This window comes from Bombina bombina, chromosome 1, assembly GCF_027579735.1.
Source record: "Bombina bombina isolate aBomBom1 chromosome 1, aBomBom1.pri, whole genome shotgun sequence".
Lineage (NCBI taxonomy): Eukaryota > Metazoa > Chordata > Amphibia > Anura > Bombinatoridae > Bombina > Bombina bombina.
The window spans coordinates 771,352,633-771,377,062 of record NC_069499.1 but is presented as its reverse complement, the minus strand read 5'-3'; the positions used below and the strand labels follow the sequence as shown (position 1 = coordinate 771,377,062).

The window sequence follows — 24,430 nt, the reverse complement described above, 5'->3', positions numbered from 1 at the left end:
CTAAGAATGCAGCCATTCCTAACTATTCTTTGACGCTGTTTTCCGTTGTCAAAATTGGGAGATATTTTTCAATGATGTCACAAATTTCCCTAAATTGTGAACTATATGTGGTTATAAAAAGGGGTTTGGAAAGATCAAATTTATTCTGACGTTGGGTATTTGGGTTACTGTTAGCATGAGATTTCTGTCCATGCGTATTACCTAACATAGCCCTATTGATAACTTTCTTAGAATAGCCCTTCTCCAGTAATTGTGTTTTTAGGCATTCACTTTCCTTAACAAAATTTCATTTTTTCAATTTTGTTTAATGTGAATAAACTGTCCCTTCGCGACTCCAAAACCGGTATGCTTGGGGTGATTAATACGTGCATGGAGTATCGCGTTGGACATAGGTTTCCTAAAAAGACTCGTGGTCACCTGCCCTGAGTGTATATTGCCTCTAAGAATTACATCCAAATATGGAACCTGTTCCTCATTATAATGGTAGGTATATTGCAAATTCAAGTCATTTAGGTTAATGTGTGAAACAAAATCCTGCATTTGTTGTTGTGTGCCTAACCAGATAATAAAGAGTTCATCCAGATACCTCTTATAGGTCTTGATGCAATATCTGTAAAGTTTACTGTCTCCATAGACGTGGGACTGCTCCCACCAGGCCATAAAGATGTTAGCATATGACAGGGCAAATTTTGCCCCCATGGTGGTCCCACGCCGCTGGAGAAAGTATTCACCTTCAAACTTAAAGTAATTGTGACTTAACAAAAAGTACAATACTCATGATATATTCTTTCAAAGGTTCACCATAGTTACTTTGCTGGTCTAGAAAGAATTTTACAGTTTCCAGACCATATTGATGATGGCAGCATAAAGTCCCACCACGTCAGTTAGGGTTGCCACCTTTTCTGGAAAACAAAAAGCGTCCATGCTCATTAGCATACATTTGCATAAATAATTATACAGAATATATTAGGAACTAAAGATGCTACGACTAATTTTAAATGATAATTGGTTTATAATTATATTTGTATGCATTTGTAAGAAGTTTACAATGGTAGCATCTTAATTTCTATATTAAATCTTTATTTTTAACTTTGATCTGAACCTTTAAAATACCGGCCATGTCAGTTGTATACTGATTGGGTGGCAATCCTTCAAGCAGTCCTATTATAGTAAAATTATTCAAATCAGTGTATTTAGTTTTCTTGTTAACTTAGACACTGGGAAACCTGCTACCTCCCATCACCAAACACGCACCATGCACCACTATTAGATAACCATGCTTTATTCATTTGTAATAAAAGTAATACACATGGATTATATAGGAGTGGGGAGATATCATGGTATAAACAACTCCTTAAAATTAGCTCAACCCGAAATACCGCTGACCTAGGACAGCTCTATTTGAAGTGGGACAAAATTTGCTTGTTATAAACTCTTACCTACTATTGAAAACCGACATAAAACTATTGACAGTGCACAAACATTAAAGGACCACTAAATGCAGTAGAATAACATAATCAATAAATGCATAATAAAGAGACAATGCTAAAAGTACTTCAAATGAGCAGTAGATTTTTTTCTGACAAATGTCAAACAGCTAGACTACGAGTTGAGCGTTATGAGTCAAATAGTAGCGTTATGGCCCATAACGCATCATTTTCCCTAACGCAGCCATTATGAGTCTTGTCGGTATAGATGTACCACAAGCCCTTTAGCCTATAACACAACGTCAGTACTGCACTCGTAAAAATGTCGTTTTTTAATGGGATTCCCATAGCGCTGCTATTACCAGTTTTTCTGGGAGGCTAAAAAGCGAGTGTTATACTCTAATACGACAAGATCTGTATCGCCATCTAAAGTCAGTAGTTATGAGTTTTATGCTACAAAACTGTTACATAAAACTCATAACTAAAGTGTTACAAAGTACACTAAACACCGATAAACTGCCTATTAACCCCTAAACCGAGGACCTCCCGCATCGCGAACACTATAATAAATTTATTAACCCCTAATCTGACGCTCCTGACATTGCCGCCACTAATAAAATGTATTAACCCCTATTCCGCCGCTTCCCGACATCGTCACCACTATACTAAAGTTATTAAACCCTGAAATCACCAAATAAAGTCCATCAAAGATGGTCCCTCAGGACAAAGGCGCCCTCTAGAGGCTTCCGACGATGGTTAAGGAGAGATACACCAGGATCAGCTCTTCTTGGAACAAAGTGGAGAAACTGCAAATATGAAAAAACAGAAAAAGGCGCTCCAATGGTGCAGAAGATCACAATACAGTGAATGAGTGCCATAAGCACTTTGAAACGCGTTGCTGATTATATTTAAGTTTTAAATATATATATTTTTTCAATAAATAGTCCTCTATGCATACAGGTTATTTTGTTTTTTATCTAAAATTGTGTGTGGTTTTTTACTTTCATTTTAACTGTGGATCTGGTACCTGTTTGCCTGAGTGAGCTAGCTGGTGGGCTCATATTAACCCAGCTCGTTTGACTTGCACCTCAATATAGTGCGCCACTTTTCAACCATTGGTATATCCACAATCTGAAGTGAGCCAGCTGGTGGGCTCTGATCTATTCAGCCTGCCTGACTTGCACTGACACATAGTGTGCTGCTTTTGTGAGTATCATTCTGTAGAGTGATGTATTGATACAATTTCCAACAATTGTTGTGATCTTCTGCACCATTGGAGCACCTTTTTCTGTTTTTTCTTATTTGCTATTAACCCCTAAATCATCGCCCTCCCGCATCACAAACACTATTTAAATATAATTAACCCCTAATCTGCCGTCCACCCACATCGCCTAAACTATACTAAAGTTATTAAGCCCTACACCACCGCCACTAAAATAAACCTATTCACCCCTAAACCGAAAGCCCCCCACAACAAAAATTACAAAGTATCTAATTACAAAAAATAAAAAAGACTAAATTACAAAAAATAACAAACACTAAATTATCGAAAATAACAAACAAAATTATCAAAAATAAAAAATAATTACACCTAATCTAATAGCCCTATCAAAATAAAAAAGCCCACCCAAAATAAAAAAACCCCTAGCCTACAATAAACTACCAATGGACCTTAAAACGGCCTTTTGTGGGGCATTGCCCCAAAGATATTAGCTCTTTTACCTGTAAAAAAAAATACAAAGACCCCCCCAACAGTAAAACCCACCACCCAACCATCCCCCCAAAATAAAAAACCTAAATCTAAAAAAAACCTAAGCTACCCATTGTCCTGAAAAGGGCATTTGTATGGGCATTGCCCTTAAAAGGGCATTTAACTCTTTTGCTGCCCAAACCCTAATCTAAGAAAAAACCCTTAAACACTAACCCCCAACGAATCACTTACAGTTTTTGAAGTCCCGCTTGAATGATCTTCATCCCGGTGGAGAAGTCCTCATCCAGGCGGTGAGAAATCTTCATCCAGGCGGCCTCTTCAATCTTCATCCCGGTGGCATCTTCTATCTTGATCCTGCTGGTGAGGTGCGGGTCCATTCTGAAGACATCCAGCATGGAGCATCCTCTTCATACGGTCGCCGCCTTACACTGAATCTTCAATGCAAGGTACGCGATTCAAGAATGAGAGCTGCTTAAATCCTATTGGCTGATTCAAATTTTTCAGCCAATAGGAATGCAAGGAATGCCATCTTGAATCGCGTACCTTGCATTGAAGATTCAGTGTACGTTGGCGACCGTATGAAGAGGATGCTCCGCCCGGGATGTCTTCAGGATGAACCCGCTCCGCGCCACCGGGATCAAGATAGAAGATGCCACCTGGATAAAGATTTAAGAGGCCACCTTGATGAAGACTTCTCGCCACTTGGATGAGGACTTTGCTGCCAGGATGAAGATTGAAGAAGCCGCCTGGATGAAGACTTCTCGCCGCCTGGATGAAAATGGTTCAAGCGGGACTTCAAATACTGTAATTGGATCGTCGAAGATTAGTGTTAGGTTTTTTTTGGGGTGTTTTTTTTTAGATTAGGGTTTTGGCAGGAAAAGAGCTAAATGCCCTTTTAAGGGCAATGCCCATACAAATGCCCTTATCAGGGCAATGGGTAGCTTAGGTTTTTTTAGATAGTTTTTTTTTATTTTGTGGGTTTCTGGGGATGGGGGTTTGTAATGTTAGTGGGTATTTGCAATTTTTTTTTCCACAAAAAGAGCTGATATCTTTATGGAAATGCCCTACAAAAGACCCTTTTAAGGGCCATTGGTTGTTTATTCTAGATTTTGTGTTTTTTGTAATGGTAGGTTTTTTTATTTTTGTAATGGTAGTTTTTTTATTTTTTTATTTTAGGTTTTAGTGTAAGGTAGCTTAGGTTTTATTTCACAGGTAATTTTGTATTTATTTTAACTAGGTAGTCTACCTAGTTAAAATAAATACAAACTTACCTGTGAAATAAAAATAAAACCTAAGTTAGCTACAATATAACTATTAGTTATATTATTATTTATTATTCTTATTATTATTATTATCATTTATTTGTATAGCGCCCCCAAATTCCGTAGCGCTGGGTACAATGATAGGTGTATACAATGACAAGGATTTGTGATAAAATACAAAACATAACAAAACTAAACAAATCTAGTACAGGAAGAAGAGGGCCCTGCTCCGGAAAGCTCACAGTCTACAGGTTTAGTTTGCAGAGACATAAGGTTGGGGTAGCGTGTCACATTGGTTGTAGTTGCAGCAGTGAGTCAGGCAGTTCATGTATTAGTTTGGTTAGGATGAGGGACAGAGGAGAGATGGTACGCCTCTCTGAAAAGGTGGGTTTTCAATGAGCGTCTGAAGCTATGCAAGGTTGGAGACAATCTTATAGAGCGGGGCAGAGAGTTCCAGAGGATAGGAGCAGCACGTGAGAAGTCTTGGAGATGGGAGTGGGACATAGGGGATAACAGGAGTGGTGAGACGTAGGTCAGAGGTTGATCGAAGAGGACGGGATAGGGAATATTTCACGATCAGAGAGGAAATATAGTTGGGAGTTAGACTGTTGAGTGCTTTGTAATTTAGGGTTAATACTTGCGATGTGGGGGGCTTGTGGTTTAGGGGTTAATAGGTTTATTTAGTGGTGTGGGAGGCCAGAGATTTAGGGGATAATAACTTTATTTAGTTGCGGCGATGTCGGGGAGCGGCGGAATAGGGGTTAATAACTTTAATATAGTGGCGACAATGTTGGAGTGCGGCGGAATAGGGGTAAATAACTTTAGTATATTGGTGGCGATATCGGCAGTGGTAGATTAGGGGTTAATACCTTTATTTTGGTGGCGGCAATATCGGGAGCGGCAGATTAGGGGTTAATAACTGTAGGCGTTGGCAATGTTGGGGCAGCAGATTAGGGGTGTTTAAACGTAGGATTTATGTTAGGGTGTTAGGTTTAAACGTAATTTTATTTTTCCCCATAGACATCAATGGGGCTGCGCTACGGATCTTTTCTTTCCGTGATCGCAGGTGTTTTTTTCTTACCCGCTCTCCCCATTGATGTCTATGGGGAAAGCGTGCATAAGCACGTCAAAACAGTGCTTGTTTTTAGTGCGGTATGGAGCTTAGAAGCACCATATCGCCAGCACAACCCATGTTTTTAAACTGCGCTATAGGGGGTTAAATAACGCCACTTTTGTTGTATTCGCTAATTTCCCTATAGCGCTCAAAACTCGTAATCTAGCTGAAAGTTTGTTGCATTTTCGTTTCTAATGCATCATGTGATATAGCTGAACGTTTGTTGCATTTTCGTTTCTAATGCATCATGTGACAGCCATCAGCCAATCACAAAATGCAAATATTCTGTGAATCTTGAACATATTTGTAGGAGCTGCTGCCTCAGAAAGTGTACATATATAAAGATTGTGCACATTTAGATAACGGAAGTGAATTGGAAAGTTGTTTAAAATTGTGTGCTCTATATGAATCATGAAGGTTTAATTTTGACTTGACTGTCCCTTTAACTGAATGCCCCTTCCAGACTCACAAACTCCTGAGTTTTTCTGAGCTGCTGGTTCACTAATTATTACTCATCACTTATTACGTACTGAATTAGCCCCATATCATAACACAGGAAAGACTGCAGAAGGTCTTTAGTGAATTTTGCGAACTTTAACTGGAGATGATATACAATATGCAAAGGCATCTCAAATATGCAAAATGCTTAATAATATTATTTCGACTCTAGAACACTGGTTCCCAATTTTTATCTGGTTTGTCACTGGTTTGAAATGTATGTGACACCTCCGTGTGTATTGGTGACACTCCAAAAATTCCACTGTATTTCATTGATACAAAAATAGAACTAGTGTGAGATATACAGTAGAATTTTTTTACGTCATATATCTTTTTAAAACATTTAGGAAAAAAAAATAAAAAAAAAATAAGCCTATAAGAGTTTATTGTATTCAAAGCTGCTGCAGAAATAGCCTTTCAAATGGAGTGGCTCTCTTTCCCACTTTCATAATGAGGTTGATTTCTGCTGCTGTCTCTTTTTTACATACATTTTTCTATAGTTTTTTTAAAATTACAAAATAAATTATAAAATAAAGGTAAAGGTGCTGTATGTAAAGAATTTTATTTACTCCAGCAAATAAAATGGATCATTGGGATCACATTAAAGAAAAAAACATTATACTCAAATATTTATTAAATTTACATTTAAACAAATACTGTAGTATTAGTATCGTACTTCATGTTAAACCTTTACGGACTGATAATGACAAATGCCTTGGCTTTAACTGTGGAGAGTTACAGGCTTTTGCAGGCATAACAAGAAAAGATAGATTTAGTCAGGAGAGAAACATACATTTTAAAGAAAGCAAAAAGAAGAAATTTTTTTGTCTAAAATGACCCTTTAATTCGATATGACCATCCTCAGCAGTGACCCTTGGTTTCTTGTTATGCTGACTTTAGAGGCCTACAATAATCTTGTATCAATGTAAATTTCTATTAGACATTTGCGATTCGGTTCGGTCCGAATCGAAATTCGGACAAATTCGGAATTCGGATCGATTTGAATTTCCGAATTGCGGCAGTGCCGAATCTACCAAATAAATCCGAATCGATTCAAATTTATTCGGATGGATTCGGATGGCCATGTATTACACTAGTATTGTACAGTATACTAGTGTAATACACAGCACATCCCACTTAACAGTGCCAAAATTCCGAAAATCCGAATCGATTCAAACCGAATTGAACCGAACCGAATTTCACACGAATCCGAAAGAATCCGAATGAATCCGAAACAAATTCATTCGATTTCTTCCGAATTCGAATCGATCCGAACCGAAATTTGAATCGGTCCAAATCGATCCAAACCGAACCAAACCAAATTTTTCGCGGCTGCACATGTCTAATTTCTATCCATAACCCTTGCAAAAATAATTATGTATGACATGCGGCAAATTTGCGCAAAAAACGTATATAGAACTAGGTATACAGTTTGTACTTGGTCTCAAAAACTCTAATCTGATTCAAATACTAATAATCAATTTTTTTTAATATGAAGAGACAGAAATTTTGCAACCTGAATCTTTACCAAAAAAAAAAAAGCGTCCTCCGTGTTTATTTTACATTCTCTTCACAAGTTGGTGTGTTTTTTTCTGTCACAACTGTTCAGAGGAATAAGGTCATCTGCTTTTTATAGATCTCCTACCACTCCTCTATGAAACACACACCAGTCATTAAATCAGTCAAAGCCACATCCTAAAATAGTCTCTTTCCATCTATTCTCCAAACCCAGCTACACACTGATGTTTGTCTTTGTATTTTCTGCAAGATGAAGGTTGGCATAGCTGCTCTAGTTGCTGGTATCATTGGTGGAATCGGAGTTCTCTTGTTCCTTATTGCCTTTGGGACAGATTACTGGTTGTTGGCAACTGAGGATTGTAAGATTCCATCTCCCATTGAGGTAATTAGATAAATGATCATAGAAACATGTATAATAGATGAAAAGGGACTTTGAAATATCCAACATTTTTATTCAAACTGAGCATAAACTTTGCAAACAGAAAGAGATCTGCCATGTTTTTATAATAAACAAACAATAAATTGTACCTGCACAACAGAGATAAAATGGAGTATAGATAGGAATATTAAGAATTATACAATGGTGTTAAACTCAAGTTTTGTATACTTTTTATTTATTGACTTTCATTTTTATTAATAATGAAATGACCTAGATTAGCATAAAAAGTTATAATTTTTATGTGTCAATCAATAAAATTAATAATGATATAATTTGTTTACATAGAATATGTGTATTAATTTGACAAATTATATTTTGCTATAAGATACAATAAAGCAGGGGGCGTTGCCACAGTACAGCAAATAATTGTAAACAGACAGAGAATGTACATTTTTGTATTCAGCTTACTGTTAAAGGGACTTGGAGAATCGCCACAGTGTATTTCCTATATTCATGCTGGACTGAGCCTGTCATTATCAAGTATTATATTAAAAGGACCTTATTGCAGGAACAAATGAAGAGATCTGTAATTCTTTATTATAAAGAACTGTCAACTGAAATGCACATCAAATTGAAAATAAAAAAAGTTAACAGTGAATCTTTAATTTTTTATTTTTTATTTTTAGTGGCCATTTTTTTCTGTCCCTGATGAAGCAGTTGTATAATACGTTTCTGCATTGTTGCTTATTCATGTTTTTTCTGAAGATGATTTTATTTACTTTACTAAGAGGAGAGGGCACTCATGCTGAGAAGTGTGTATACTGCAAATATATTACACTTCATTTGAAACCAGAGAGTACTATTTATTAAAGAGCTGAAACTGAGTATAAAGAGTTGAAAGTGAAGTTACCCGCATTTTCTCTGTTTCCCCATTGAAAATATATAAAATCCATACACATGCCTTATAGTACGCCATAAGATAAGTTCCAACTGAACATGTTTAAATATGAATATCAGTGATGAAAATTACCCTGTCAGAATAGAGAAGCAATGATGTCACTGTTGCAACATAGTCACTGGAGCAACTATATTGGTGGCCATATATAATATTGGCATCAATGTCATGAGCATTGCATGCTAGGCTTAAGATTGTGAGTGAGAGTCAGGGTTAGCAGTTATAGATAAGATAAGGGGCTATATCTCCTAAGCCAATTTATTAAATGAGGGTTCACTCCTAGGTGATCAATGCCATTAAAGGGACACTATACCCAAACATTTTCTTTCATGATTAAGGTAGAGAACACAATTTTAAACAACATTCCAATTTACTTCTATTACCTAATTTGCTTAATTCTTTAGATATACTTTAATGAAGAAATAGCAATGCACACGGTGAACCAATCACAGGAGGCATCTATGTGCAGCTACCAATCAGCAGCTACTAAGCATATCTAGATATGCTTTTCAGCAAAGAATATCAAGAGAATAAAGCAAAATAGATAATAGAAGTAAATTAGAAAGTTGTTTATAATTGTATGCTCTTTCTAAATCATGAAAGAAAAAATTTGGGTTTCATGTCCCTTTAAAGATAGAATGAGAGAAGCAGGACGGGTACTTTGCATGTGTCAGCAAGTACCTCAAAGTGAGCTACACTGTCACTTGCTTCATTGTGAAAAATATGTGCCGAGGGCAGGTGGTCAAAGCCTGGAGAAAAAAAAGTCAAGATTTTATTACAAATACGCAAAAACAATCCATGCATATATTATTTACATGGTGCATTATAATAAAGTACTGGAAGTGATAGATTATACCAGATGCATCACTTCTATGTAATTTTAATGTGGCAGAGGCACCATGACCTCATACTGAAACAAACCAATCATTAATTCCCAAATTTAATGAATTCCCAATCTTACCATTTATGAGTTAAAAGATTAAGAGGACATTAAAGTTCAATGTCTAATTAAGCAAAATTAGAGAAAAAAACCTTTTGAAGCCCATATTTGACAGCTAATATGCACCAGAAGGCCGCTGTAGTGTGTCGGTTCTTGGTTTCTTTTTGTTACCACTCCAAACCATTCGAAGAGAAGCTTTACTGGTAAAACTGCTCACATCAGTAACCAATACAACAGGAAAGGTTAAAGGGATAGTCAAGTCCAAGAAAATCTTTCATGATTTAAATAGGGCATGCAATTTTAAACAACTTTCCAATTTACTTTTATTACCAATTTTGCTTTGTTCTCTTGGTATTCTTAGTTGAAAGCTAAACCTAGAAGGTTCATATGCTAATTTCTTAGCCCTTGAAGGCCGCCTCTAATCTAAATGCATTTTGACAGTTTTTCACCACTAGAAGGCCTTAGTTCATGTGTTTCATATAGATAACATTGAGCTCATGCACGTGAATTTACTGAGGAGTGAGCACTGATTATAACAATGTTAGTTATGCAAAACTGGGGAATGGGTAATTAAGGGATTATCTTTCTTTCAAAACAACAAAAATGTTGGATGTTGACTGTCCCTTTACGTAAAACTATAAGGAAAAGACATTCGTGGGAGTTTATCCAGGCCTAAGTCCTTCCATGAATCTACTACCACTTGTGTATGGACATAATTAAGTAAGTTACAAAATAGTATTTTTCTTTCCACTGAGAGGGCCAAGAATACTGGTTTGCATACTATAGTAATCATGAGATTGTCTGTGTATGCAACAACAATATAGTTAGTATCAAAAGTCACCTTAGATTTTTGCATAAGGTAGACCAGTCCATTAATGCTGCCCATTTTTTTTAGGATTGTATATCCAAGAATTACTTTAAAATAGAAACATTTTGAAATAAAATCAACAAATCAAGCTAACAAAGTGGAAAAGTGCAATCATTTTTTATTTACAAGTTACGCTATTAAAGCCATTGGGAATTTTTGAAGAAAAATCATTTGATAAGCTTTTTAGAAAATAGACTACTCTACAATAGCTTTAGATGTATATTTTTAGCAAGATGTGTATTCAACAATAGCCTGTATCCTTCTATGTAGTGTCATTAAATTGCTTTATTCTAAGAAATTTTTTTTCTTTCCTTTGATGAGAATGTGACAGAATCCGAAGACCAATTTCTCACATTTCACCATGAGGGCTTTTTTTGGAGATGCTGGTTCTATGGGCATGATTTTCAAGAGACAATATGGAATTTCTGGTTTAGTAAGTATTCTTCTTCATATGTAATGTTTTGCAAAATTTGAAAAATGAAACAAATTTCTTTGTTTGTTTCGAATGTTTGCACAACATTCTAAAATTTGTTTAATGTAATAGTATTTCTAATGCTAACTTTAAATGTCAAATTCGATTCAAATTTTTATAATTTAAGTATTGCATAATTTGAATCGAATTAAGTAATATTCAAATTATACAAAATGTGTATTAAAATATTTGTAATAGTATTTCTAATGCTTTCTTTGAATGCAATATTCAAATTATGCAATATTTTAAATATATTTTTTTAATAGATATATTTGTATCTGTTATGTATAAATTTACTAAATTCCCTACCACAGGAACAATTGAACCTCTGAATAGTATTTGTTAAATTGAATGTTATATTCAAAATCAAATTATGAAAATACAGAAATGAAAATAAAATTCGAAAACATGAAACAGTTTATTACCGAATTTGAATGGATGTTCGATTGTGCAAAACGAATGTCCACAGGACTATTCGTTCTACCAAATGAATGCACTTCACCCCATTCTCCCATTTTCTTAAATGCTGAAAGATGACTACATGAATGCTTGTTATAAAGGGAAAATAAATTAATATTATTTACAGCAAGGAGCAGTCATACAATAAGTGTGGCACACTATTTGGAATATATTCCCCAGTTCATACTATACGTAAAACATCTTACAGCCAAGTATCAAATTGTGCCAATATTCTATGTTACCATCCAGCTTTAGAGGTTATAAACAATATTACATTACATTAATATTTTCCTAGCCATTCAATCAGCATAAACAGCTATTTTATATACAAAAATAAACCAATACATTTTATACACTTAGAAGAAAGAATGGCAGGCACTGCAGTTCAAGGTTAGTTGCAAGTAAAACCATTGTATACACTGCATGTGCTATAACAAGTCATTGGAAACACTTTTTATAGTATAATGTCCCTTTAACATCTATTTATGTGATATCATTAAACATTTAAGCAAATACACACTAAGGGCTAGATTAGAAATGGTGCAGTATTTTTTTTTTTCACGATCGTGAAAACTCCGCTAGAGTTAAGCTTTTTGCGCTAGTGGGGCTGTGTTCATATTACAAGTTTAAATAAAAACTTTTTTGCCCTAGCAGTAACTCGAATAGCTTGAAAAACCTAACTTAAGTTTTCATGTGCACTTGCATGTATTCCCCCATAGAAATTAATGGAGGAAAAAAGCAGAAAAAAACCTAACACGAGATCTAGCCCTAAATTATTTTCAATAGCTGGCAAGTTTCATATTGCAAAAAGCTTGCTTGTATATTACAACTGGAGACACATTCCCTCAACAAATCAACCTCATATCTGCCTCATTATTTCTCACGACTAGAGGCCAGGGACACATGGAGGGGCCCACTAGACAAAGATCATTTATTTGCAATAACATTAAGTTTGAAAAGCATAGGTGTAGGACTGCATTATGCCTAGATTCACCCCACAGAGGACCAAATTACAAGTGGAGCAGTATTTAATGTTCCAGCTTGCGTGCTAACTCCGCCAGAAGTATGGTTTTTGCGCGCCTCTGGTAGCACTTGTATAACAAGTTGAAAGTAAAAAGATTTTGCTGTCATGCTCACCTGAAGAACTTTCAAAATCGCGATTGCATTAACATATTCCCCTATAGAGGCCAATGGAGCAAAATAAGTAAAAAAACAAAAAACCAACTCACGCGCAAACCCAATAGCATATTCTTAAGTGCGCTAAACCCAATAGCATATTCTTAAGTGCGCTAAACCCAATAGCATATTCTTAAGTGCGCTAAACCCAAAATGAAAATATGAAGAATATGTTCTATTTATTCATAAATACATATTTCTATATATATGATGCATTTTTGCTACAACATATATATATATATATATATATATATATATATATATATATATATATATATATATATACACATACATACACACAAAACACGGAAGGGGACTGCACTCTCAGGCTGGACTGGGTACACATCCTATGACCCTGAAACATGCTCAGCCCTGGGTGCTCAATAGCACTCTCAGGAAGCTGGGAAGCTGTGCTGTCTCCAGAGTCCCAGGCAGTTAACTCCAGACAGGTCTGGGTGCAAGGCCCATAGGGAAAATGATGTAGCCCACCTGGGTCCCTAATACAGCCATACAAATGCAAGCTCTATTGCTGTATTAGGGACCTAGGTTTTGGGAGAGACCTCGATAATCTTAAAACAGAGAATTGCTTGCTGAGATATACTGTATGTGCATAACATATTCACATATAATGCACAGGCAGTCACTAATGTTAACAGCATGTACATATGTGTACAAGAGACAAAAAGGGGCCTATTTATGAAAGGCCTGTCGGACATGATCCGAAATTGCGGATCATGTCCGACAGACCTAGCTGAATGCGGAGAGCAATACGCACTCCGCATTCAGCATTGCACCAGCAGCTCTTGTGAACTGCTGGTGCTACGCCGCCCCCTGCAGATTCGCGCTAGCAGGGGGGTGTCAATCAACCTGATCGCATTCGATAGGGTTGAATTGCGGCGATCTCTGTCCGCCTCCTCAGAGCAGGCGGACAGGTTATGGAGCAGCGGTCTTTAGTCCACTGCTTCATAACTGGTGTTTCTGGCGAGTCAGCTCTGTACGGAGCTTGGTAGATATGCCCCCATGTGTTTATTCAGTTCTGTGACTAATGTGTTGAAATATGTTAACATTTCCAATTAAAATGTTTTCTGATCCTAGGTGCTTTTAAAGGGACATAATACTCATATGCTAAATCACTTGAAACTGATGCAGTATAACTGTAAAAAGCTGACAGGAAAATATCACCTGAGCATCTCTATGTAAAAAAGGAAGATATTTTACCTCACAATCTCCTCAGCTCAGTAGAGTTAGTTCTGTGTAAAAAGTTATACTCAGCTGCTCCCAGCTGCAGGTAAAAACATTTAAAAAATGAAGAATGAACAGCAGCCAATCAGCATCAGCAGTGCTGAGGTCATGAATTCTTACTGTGATCTCATGAGATTTCACTTAACTCTCATGAGATTTCATAGTAAGCTTCCTTTACCTGATTGGTGAAATAATATGAGAGTGCACGATGCTAGTCCCTTCAGATGTCCCAGGACAAACACACTAAAATGCTGCTTAGAAATCCTTTACAATGGGAGGTGGCTACTGAGGAACTTTTGAGGTAAAATATCTTTCTTTTTTACATAGAGATGTTCAAGTGATATTTTCTAATCAGCTTTTTACAGCTATGCTGCATCACTTTCAAGTGTTTCAACATTTGGGTATTATGGCCCTTTAAAGTTCCCTTTCAGTGAGGTTTCCAAAGGGGTGGCCAATCGGTGTGAAATGGTGTCCAACTGTGGCACAGTATATATTTTCTTTGTGATTTTGAATAGTGTGTCTATGCAGATTCATCCTAAGATGCAGATTTTGTCCAGTTTCCCCTATGTCACAGGCTGTGCACTATCATGTATACCACATTTGCAGACATACATGAGTACTCTACCAAAAAGAAAATAAAAAAGAATCACCTTTTAGGCACACTTGTTAATTCTAAATAGCAGTGCAATTTGTACTTATAGATGAGACCCAAAAAAAAGAGAGAGAAAAAAATAAAACTTAACCTTTAATTCACCAAGGTACTAAAAATGGGAGACCTCTTAATACATTTTAAAAAAATGTATAATACAAAAAAACAAATCAGGACTGCTGAGGTGTCTGAGAATATCAATGAATATTCCATACAAGTGGATCAAATTTCAAAATTCACTAACACACTAGTCCACTTCAACTGGGTAAATGGCTACAACTGAGAAGCCGATTGTAGCACACTCTGCAAGTAATAAAGATCCCCGTAGTAATTACCATTATGATTAGGTGAGCCCCACAAATGTTGGTAATTGTTGGGCTTACAATATTTATACTCTCACAGAATGAATTACCACAATTATTGTCACAAAAAAGGTTCAAGGGATACAGTCTTACTCCGGATGTGATCAAAATATAACAAAATTATAGGCCTCCGCACCTTTGAAAAAGGTTAAGTGAAATAGCCGTCAGGCATGTGTATGCTGAGGTATGTCTGAATAATTTGTGTGCACTTTAATTTTGTTATATTTTGATCACACTAGTATCTGTTATATCCATATCAAGTTTTTTTGAACGCATCGGGTAGAGCTCGTATTACAAGTTTAAAGTAAAACGTTTTTGCTTGCATGCTAACCCGACATGAGCAAAAAACAAACTAAACGAATATCATGATCACTTTAATGTATCACCCCATAGAAGTAAATGGTGCAAAAAAATGGGAAAAAACTAACACCTTACTTTCGCGCAAACCTACTTTCGCGCAAACGTTTTTGCTTGCATGCTAACCCGACATGAGCAAAAAACAAACTAAAAGAATATCATGATCAATTTAATGTATCACCCCATAGAAGTAAATGGTGCAAAAAAATGGGAAAAAACTAACACCCTACTTTCGCGCAAACCTGATTGAATATTCTCAAGTGCACTAACCCAACATGAATATATGAGAGCATGTTACATTCCAATGTTCTTCACATGGCAGAATATGTTCTATTTATTCATAAATACATATTTCTACATGTATCTGATGGTATTTTGCTATAATATAAAGTATATCTATACCTATAAATATAGATGATTATATATAGGTATAGATATTTACAGGTAAATATAGGAATATCTCTTTATAAATACTTAGAACATATTCTGCTATGTGCAGAACATCGGAATGGGAAATATTTACAGCAAACAGACAGTATAACACTTTATTAAATATGAATATTGCATAAATATGCTTGTTCATGTTTTCATCTACTTGATTGCAATGGGCAAAGGCCATTAAGTCCTTAAGGGAGGGTTAGAGAGCTTTTTGGGAGGGATTAGGGAGGTGGGAAGGTAAGGGGGTAATCCTACACTGAAGAAAATAATAATAAAAAATAGAAAAAAAAGTTCTAAAACTGCATGCTGGCAGACTGTCTGCCTGTACCTAAGATGGGGCTGACCAGTGCTGGGTGAGGGATAGAAGAGAGCTGTTTGAGAAGGATCAGGTAGGGATCAGGGGGTGGGAAGTGTCAGGTGGGAGGGTAATCTCTACACTAAAGATAAAATTAACCTTACAAGATACCTGGGAATAATAAAAGTGTGGTGCGCAGCTGCAATTAGCAGCCTTCTAACTACCAAAAAGCAATGGCAAAGTCATGTATGTCTGCTATTTCTGAACAAAGGGGATCCCAGAGAAGCTTTTACAACCATTTGTGCCATGATTGCACAAGTGGTATGTAAATAATTTCAGTGAGAAACCTAAAGTTTGTGAAAAGCTTAACAAATTATTTTTATTTGATCACATTTGGGTTGTCTACTAAAAATAAATATTTAGTTTTAAAAGGTAAATAAAAAAAAACAACAAGGCTCTATTTCTGTTTAAATGTAGTGATGGCAAAAATTCTAAAAATGCTTTGGTCTTTTGGAGATGTTTTAGTCTAAAATGCCCGGTCCTTAAGGGGATATACATACATATAGATATTTAGACATATGTATGTATGTTATCTCTATGTTACAGCCCTTTGCCTGCTTTTTTTTTTTAAAAAAAAACAGACCTCATATCTTTGAGCCCTTATAGCTTTTTTGTGCAATTTTTTTAAATATTTTTTATTAGATAGTGTTATTATGATTGTAACTGTACTTTTAAATGTATTTTTGATGTGTTTTGTGACCTTCAGAGCTCTGAGGTTGCGGTAAGCCTTTTAGCGTAAATCGCAATTGTGCTCACTTGTTCCCATTTACTTTCAACTCATAATATGAGCAATAAATTGGAAGCATTCAAACAGCCGAAATTAACCCAATATTGCCACGCGTAACTGTTAGCGTGCCACTCTTAATCTGGCCCTAAATGTATAATATATGTTTAATATTGAAACAAATGTTAAAATTGTGTTTTAAAGGGATATGATATATGTCAAGGTTTTTGATAGGGAAGGACTGAAAGATGTATGTATGTGTGTGTATATTTGTATTTGTTTAAGTATACATGTGTATATATGTGTATGTGCACCCACTTATCATGTATGTTCCTATAAATGTAAAGTGGATTTACTTCTTGACATACAGTATATACTAATTTTATCCCAACTGATAGAGATACTCATAGATAACATACCTTTAGCACATGGGTGAACCAATTGTAGTGAGACAAAATGATGTAAAGTTAAGTTGCATAATATTTTATACAATTTATATTAATTTGTTTTAATTTTTTTTTTTCAAATCTGACAACCCTAGCGTCAAATCACAACATATCTATACAAATTACAGAATACAGAATATATTTCAGTAAAACATACAAAAATATTGTTTTACTTGAGGTCATATTGTTTCCAACTCTAAAGAAAAATGGAAAACAGAAAACAATATGGTGCTCTACTGGTCATCCCTTAAAGGGATATGAAACCCAAAATATTTCTCTCACAATTCACATGTGATTTTAAACAACCTTCCAATGTACTTCTTTTATATACTGTGCTTTGTTCTCTTGTTATCCTTTGTTGAAAAGAATACCTAGGTATATTTAGGACCAGCAAAGCACCACTGGTAGTTAGCTGCTGATTGGTGGCTGCGCATATATGCCTTTTGTCATTGGCTTACTTGATGTGATCAGCTAGCTCCCAGTAGTGCATTGTTGCTCCACTATAAATGATAGAAACATAGATATTGATGGCAGATAAGAGCCATAGGCCCTGCTAGTCTTTATTTCCTAAAAGTATAAACATATCTAGTCCATAGGATAGCATTATGCGTGTCCCAGGCATTCTTAAAGTCCCCCACAGTGTTTGTCATTACCAGCTCTTGTTGAAGTTTATTCCATGGGGCGATTTTTGAAGCAACGGATGCTGCTTCCGACCCACTCAACTTCAGGTCCACCTGAAGCGGAAGTTAAGAAGCAGTGGTCGGAAGACCGCTGCTCCTTAACTAGTCCACCACCTCTGTGGCGGCCGACAGCAATCAGCAATCAGGTTCATTGACACCCTCTGCTAGCGGCCGATTTCCAGAGAAATGCTTGTGCAATGATAAATGCCGACAGCGTATGCTGTCGGCATTTATCGATGTTCGCCCGCACATTAGTAAATCGGTCCCCATGAATCAATCCCCCTTTCTGTAAAGTGCGTCCGCAAATTACTCCTGAATCTACTACCCTTCAGCATAGGATACCAAAAGAAGAAAGCAAAATTGATAATAGAAATAAATTAGAAAGATTTTTTTAAATGTATGCTCTATCAGACTCATGAAAGTAAAATTGTGAGGTTTATGTCCTTTTAAAGATCTGCTATCTGCTTCAATACACAAAGTTCCATCTGGGAATAGCTGCATTGTAAATCAAATTTACCAAATAGTGCGGCTACTACAAATAAAATGAGCTTCTATTTATTCATTACATTTGTATCTCATTTGCCTTATAGCTTTGATTATACCTTTTTTATATGTATTATATATATAGTGTTTATTACCTCTTACTTTAGGAGGAAGTATAATGCATATGTTCCAATAGACACACACATTTCACATCAAATTCTTGGCTATAATAGTGATCCATGAACAGCTGTTGCAACCTGTGTCTTATACCTGGCAGTTGCTTATTAGAGCCATTTTATTTAGTGTTGTTACATTTATCATTTTGTCACGCTACTGTCAGGATTATTCTTTCAGCCTATTTATTTATCACACTTTTCTTTTTCTCAGTGGGCATTTACAGTTTGTATCTGTTCCTATATTTTCCATCCCTCTTTTGTGCTCTTCTTGTCAATGTCTCATGCCAATTAAAGAGACAGTATAGAGTAAAAATGAAATACTCTATTTTTCAGAGCATTTTATTTTAAATACAAACTGCATTGTGTAACAATATATGTAGTTCCTAAAGGCTTAAAGGGACACTGAACCCACATTTTTTCTTTCCTGATTCAGATAGAGCATGAAATTTTAAGCAACTTTCTAATTTACTCCTATTATCAAATTTTCTTTATTCTCTTGGTATCTTTATTTGAAATGCAAGAATGTAAGTTTAGATGCTGGCCCATTTTTGGTGAACAACCTGGGTTGTCCTTGCTGATTGGAGGATAAATTCATCCACCAATAAAAAAGTGCTGTCCAGAGTCATGAAACAAAAAAAGCGTAGATGCCTTCTTTTTCAAATAAAGATAGCAAGAGAATGATAATAGGAGTAAACTAGAAAGTTACTTAAAATTGCATGCTCTATCTGATTCACAAAAGAAAAAAATTGTGTTCAGTGTCCCTTTAATTAAAGCTGTGCTCCTGTGCTCCTCTAGATGAGGATACATTTTGTGAGCGCATGAGAATCAGGCATACATATGTATGCTCCAATAGATGACCTTGTCCTCATGGGGATGTCCCAGGAATGCAACTTAGCCTATGGGTTTAACCTTTTTGAAGGAGTTAAAAAAGTAAGACCCACATTTAAAGGGACAATCTAGCCAAAATTGGATTCCACATGGATGCATTTCAGTTTTGAATAGAAACATTTTTGTAATATATATGTATTAGAAAAAATGCTTATAATTAAAGCTATAGCTGTTTCAAAAGTGTATGTAAATATGCACCGTGCACCAGCATTTTAAACACAGCACTTGCTCAGAGAGTCTAAGGTGCTTGTACCATATGGTAAGCACTCAATTTGTTAATTGCTGTCATGATACAAGCCCCAGAAGTGCTCTGAGCAGATGCAGTATTTTAAATGCTGGTCACTGAATATTTAGCTATGCTTCACATGCATGTTCAGAGAAAAATAATAAAATTAAAACATTGATAACTTTTATTAGAAGCATTTTTGCCAATACAGGTGGCCCTCGGTTTACACCGGCTCAATTTGTGCCGTTTCAGAATAACAACCTTTTTTTCAGTCATGTGACTGCTATTGAAAAGCATTGAGAAGCATTGCATTGATTAAAATAGCCAGTAGGTGGAGCTGTCCACTTGTGTTGCAGCAAATATATGCAAAGTCAAGCACACACACAGGCTGGAATTAATGAGTCTAGCTAGACATGAGCTATCGAGCAGCTTTCATAGGAACAAGATCTTCCTGTCTATAAATCAGTCCAGATTGGAATGCATAGAAGGAACTGTTTGCAGAAAAATGCAAGTAAAGTCTGTGTTGTGTGATTCTTTTATAAGGTTTATAATGCTGTTTTAACAAATGTTTTTGTTAATTTAACTTAGTTTTATTATATATTCTGTGTTGTGTGATTATTTGGTGCTGTTTATAATGCTGTTTAGCATTTAAAGTTTTCATTTCAAAGCTTTAAAAATAATGTATTAGGTGTTACTTACGACAATTTTGAGAGGGGCCTGGAACCTAACTCCCTCACTTCCCATTGACTTACATTATAAACTGAGTTTCAATTTACAACGGTCTACAGGGCTACTTGTACATGTATATTGCAATTTGCAAACTTCTATTAAAAAAAATGATTAATCTATGTGCATTTAAATTTTGACCAGAATTTTGCTTTAACATACTGCAAGCAGAAAAGGTTCCCTCACATTCGGGGTGAGAGAGGAACATCAACTGCCCACATTCATCATTGCACAAGTAGTTATTTTTGCAGCCCAACCAACAGCATGTGAGCAGTGAGAATCAATGACCTCAGGCAATTGAGTCCATGATGTTTAAATTTGCCACCTCTTAGGTAGTGGCAAAGTTCTAAAAGGGATAGTCAGGTCAAAATTAAACTTTCATGATACAGATAGGGCATGGAATTTTAGACTATGTTCCAATTTAATTTTGTCATCACATTTGCTTTGCACTCTTGGTATTCTTCGCTGAAAGCTAAACCTAGATAAGCTCATAAACTTATTTATAAGCCATTGAAGGCCGCTTCTTATCTCAAAGCATTTTTACAGTTTTTCTAAGTAGATAGTGCTAATTCATATGTGTCATATACTGTAGATAACATTGTGCTCACTCCAGTGGGGTTATTTATGAGTCAGCACTGAAGAAGAAAAAATGATAATAGGAGTAAATTAGAAAGTTGCTTAAAATTGTATGCTCTATCTGAATCATGAAAGTTTAATTTTGACTAGATGATTCCTTTAATAAACTTCCCATCCTTCCTCCCACTTTTTTGTTGTTGGTAAAGGGAATGCATTCAGAAAAGGTCTCTGAAGGATAGTGTAGTGTGTCTGGGGCTTGTGGAGGGTTAGCAGACCTGGTTCTGTAAGTCCTAGGATAGACTTTATTTTGCTTCCCTGGGTTCAGCATGCTGTATGACTAGTTGACCTGGGACCTACTGGTCTGGAGTTTTGCTAGACATTGCACCCTAGCTGGGTGGTTGGTTTGAGTTCAGGATGAACAGAGAGAGAGTTGAGTGATGGCCATTGTAGGAGGGGTGACGTTCCCAGGTGAGGGCCTGGGGTTGCTCCTTCTTGGTATGCAGCAGCTCGATGTGTGCCTCTGTCTGATAGCATGGTAGCTGGGCTCCACTGAATGTCGATGGCCTGGGCCATGACCAGCTTAGCATAAGTTATTTACCTATTGCCCCTACTGGGGTTTTTCTTTATATTAAAGAGTTTATGCCAGATGTTTTGTGCTAGATAATAAATACAACCCACATGTCTTTAAACTTCCAATATCTGTGTCTGTGTGTTAATTTTCTGGTTAAACATTATTGTTAATGTTTTTGGATAAGTTTAGTTTAACTTAGGAATGATAGGGCATATGCAGCTAGATTACGAGTTTTGAGCGCTATATAGAAATTAACGAACACAACAAAAGTTACGTTATTTAATTTTCTATAGCGCTGCCATTACAAGTTTTCAAACATATGCCTTTTGCGCGCAATATGGTTGCGTTGAACTTTATACCGCACACAATCAGAGCGCTGTGTTTGACATGCTCGTGCACGATTTCCCCCTAGACATCAATGGGGAGAGCCGGCAAAAAAAACCAACAAGTTTCGTAACACAGCCTCATTGATATCTATGGGGAAATAAAAATACAGTTTAAACCTAACACCCTAACATAAACCCTACGTCTAAACACCTCTAATCTGCTGACCCAACATCGCTGACGTCTGCCTACACTTATTAAACCCTAATCTGCCACTCCCAATATCGACGCTACCTAAATAAAATCATTAACCCCTAATCTGCCGCTCCCGATATCGCCGTCACTATACTACATTTATTAACCCCTAAACCGCCAGCCCCCCACATTGCAACAAGTTAAATTAAACTATATTAACCCCTAAACCTAACCCTAACGTAACCCTTACCCTAAACCTAACCCCCCCTAACTTTAACATAATTAAATTAGATCTAAATTAAATTTACAGTTATTAACTAAATAATTCCTATTTAAAACTAAATACATACTTACCTGTAAAATAAAACCTAAGCTAGCTACAATATAACTAATAGTTATATTGTATCTAACTTAGGTTTTATTTTATTTCACAGGTAAGTTTCTATTTATTTTAACTAGGTAGACTAGTTAGTAAATAGTTATTAACTATTTACTAACTACCTAGTTAAAATAAATACAAACTTACCTGTGAAATAAAACCTAACCCGCCTTACACTAAAACCTAACATTACAATAATATAAAAAGACCTACCATTACAAAAAATAAAAAAACTACCATTACAAAAAAAAACAACTAAATTATCCAAAAAAATAAAGATTAACCCTATTCTAATACCCTTAAAAAAACACCCCATAATAAAAAAAACCTTCTCTAGAATAAACTACCAAGGGCCCTTAAAAGGGCCTTTTGGGGGGCCCTTAAAAGGGCCTTTTGTAGGGCATTGCCCTGAGATAAACAGCTCTTTTACTAAAAAAAAAATACAAACCCCCCCTAACAGTATACAAACCCCACCCTCCAAACTACCAGGGGCCCTTAAAAGGGCCTTCTGTAGGGTATTGCCCTGAGATAAACAGCTCTTTTGCAAAAAAAAAAAAAAAACACCCCCTACAAATATGCATTACACAAAATGACAAACAAATGATCAAAAATAAAAAAAATATTCTAATACTCATAAAAAAACACCCCAAAATAAAAATATCAGTTCTTTTATTGAAAATAATTTACAAAAACATTACAAACCCCATTCCCCCAAACCCACAAAATAAAAAAAACTATCTAACAAAACCTAATCTACCCATTGCCCTGAAAAGAGCATTTGTATGGGCATTGCCCTTAAAAGGGCATTTAGCTCTTTTACTGCCCAGACCCTAAACTAAAAAATAAAACCCACCCAATAAACCCTTAAAAAAGCCTAACACTAACCCCCTGACAATCCACTTACAGTTTTTGAAGTCCCGCTTGAACGATCTTAATCCCGGCAATGTCTTCATCCAGACGGCCTCTTCAATCTTCATCCCGGCGGCGACGTCCTGATCCAAGAGACGAGAAGTCTTTATCCAGGCGGCCTCTTCAATCTTCATCCAGGCAGCATCTTCTATCTTGATCCCGGAGGCACGGAGCGGATCAATCCTGAATACATCCGGCGCGGAGCATCCTCTTCATACGGTCACCTCCGTACACTGAATCTTCAATGCAAGGGACGCGATTCAAGATGGTGTCCCTTGCATTCCTATTGGCTGAAAATTTTGAATCAACCAATAGGAATTAGGGCTGCTAAAATTCTATTGGCTGTTCAAATAAGCTAATACGATTTAAGCAGCTCTCATTCTATTGGCTAATTCGGTGTGGGCGGTTTAGGGGTTAATAAGTTTATTATAGTGGCGACAATGTCGGGGAGCAGCAAAATAGGGGTTAATAATTTTTTTAAGTGCCGCCGATTAATACATTTATTATAGTTGCGATGCGGTAGGGCCTCGGTTTAGGGGTTAATAGGTAGTTTATGGGTGTTTAGTGTACTTTGTAACAATTTAGTTATGACTTTTATGTTACAGCCTTGTAGCGTAAAACTCATAACTACTGACTTTAGATGGCGGTACAGATCTTGTCGTTTTAGGCTGTAACGCTCACTTTTTAGCCTCACTGCAAAACTCGTAATATTAGCGCTATGGGAATCCCATGAATAAACGTAATTTTTATGTAACTGACATTGTGGTACAGGCTAAAAGACTTGTAATAGCTGCAGTGCTGTTTTAACACTAAAAATGCAATATTGTTAGCGTTAAAAGCTGCAACGCAAAACTTGTAATCTAACTGTTAATCCCTTATGGTGTTTAGAAACAAAAACTCTCCTTTCTCGAACAAAGAAGGAGTCCAAACACAAATCCCATATAT

General features: G+C 36.1%; 1 protein-coding gene across 1 annotated transcript in view; it reads left to right on the top strand.

Annotated features, from left to right (window-relative positions):
• The first annotated feature begins 7,708 nt into the window (after nt 1–7,708).
• Nucleotides 7,709–24,430, top strand: part of LOC128645968 (transmembrane protein 182-like) — a 42,226-nt gene continuing 25,504 nt past the window's right edge. Inside the window, exons 1-2 of the mRNA XM_053699339.1 lie at nt 7,709–7,912; nt 10,994–11,105. Of these exons, the coding sequence (XP_053555314.1) occupies nt 7,781–7,912; nt 10,994–11,105 (244 nt within the window). The 5' untranslated portion in view covers nt 7,709–7,780. The remainder of the gene's footprint in view (nt 7,913–10,993; nt 11,106–24,430) is intronic.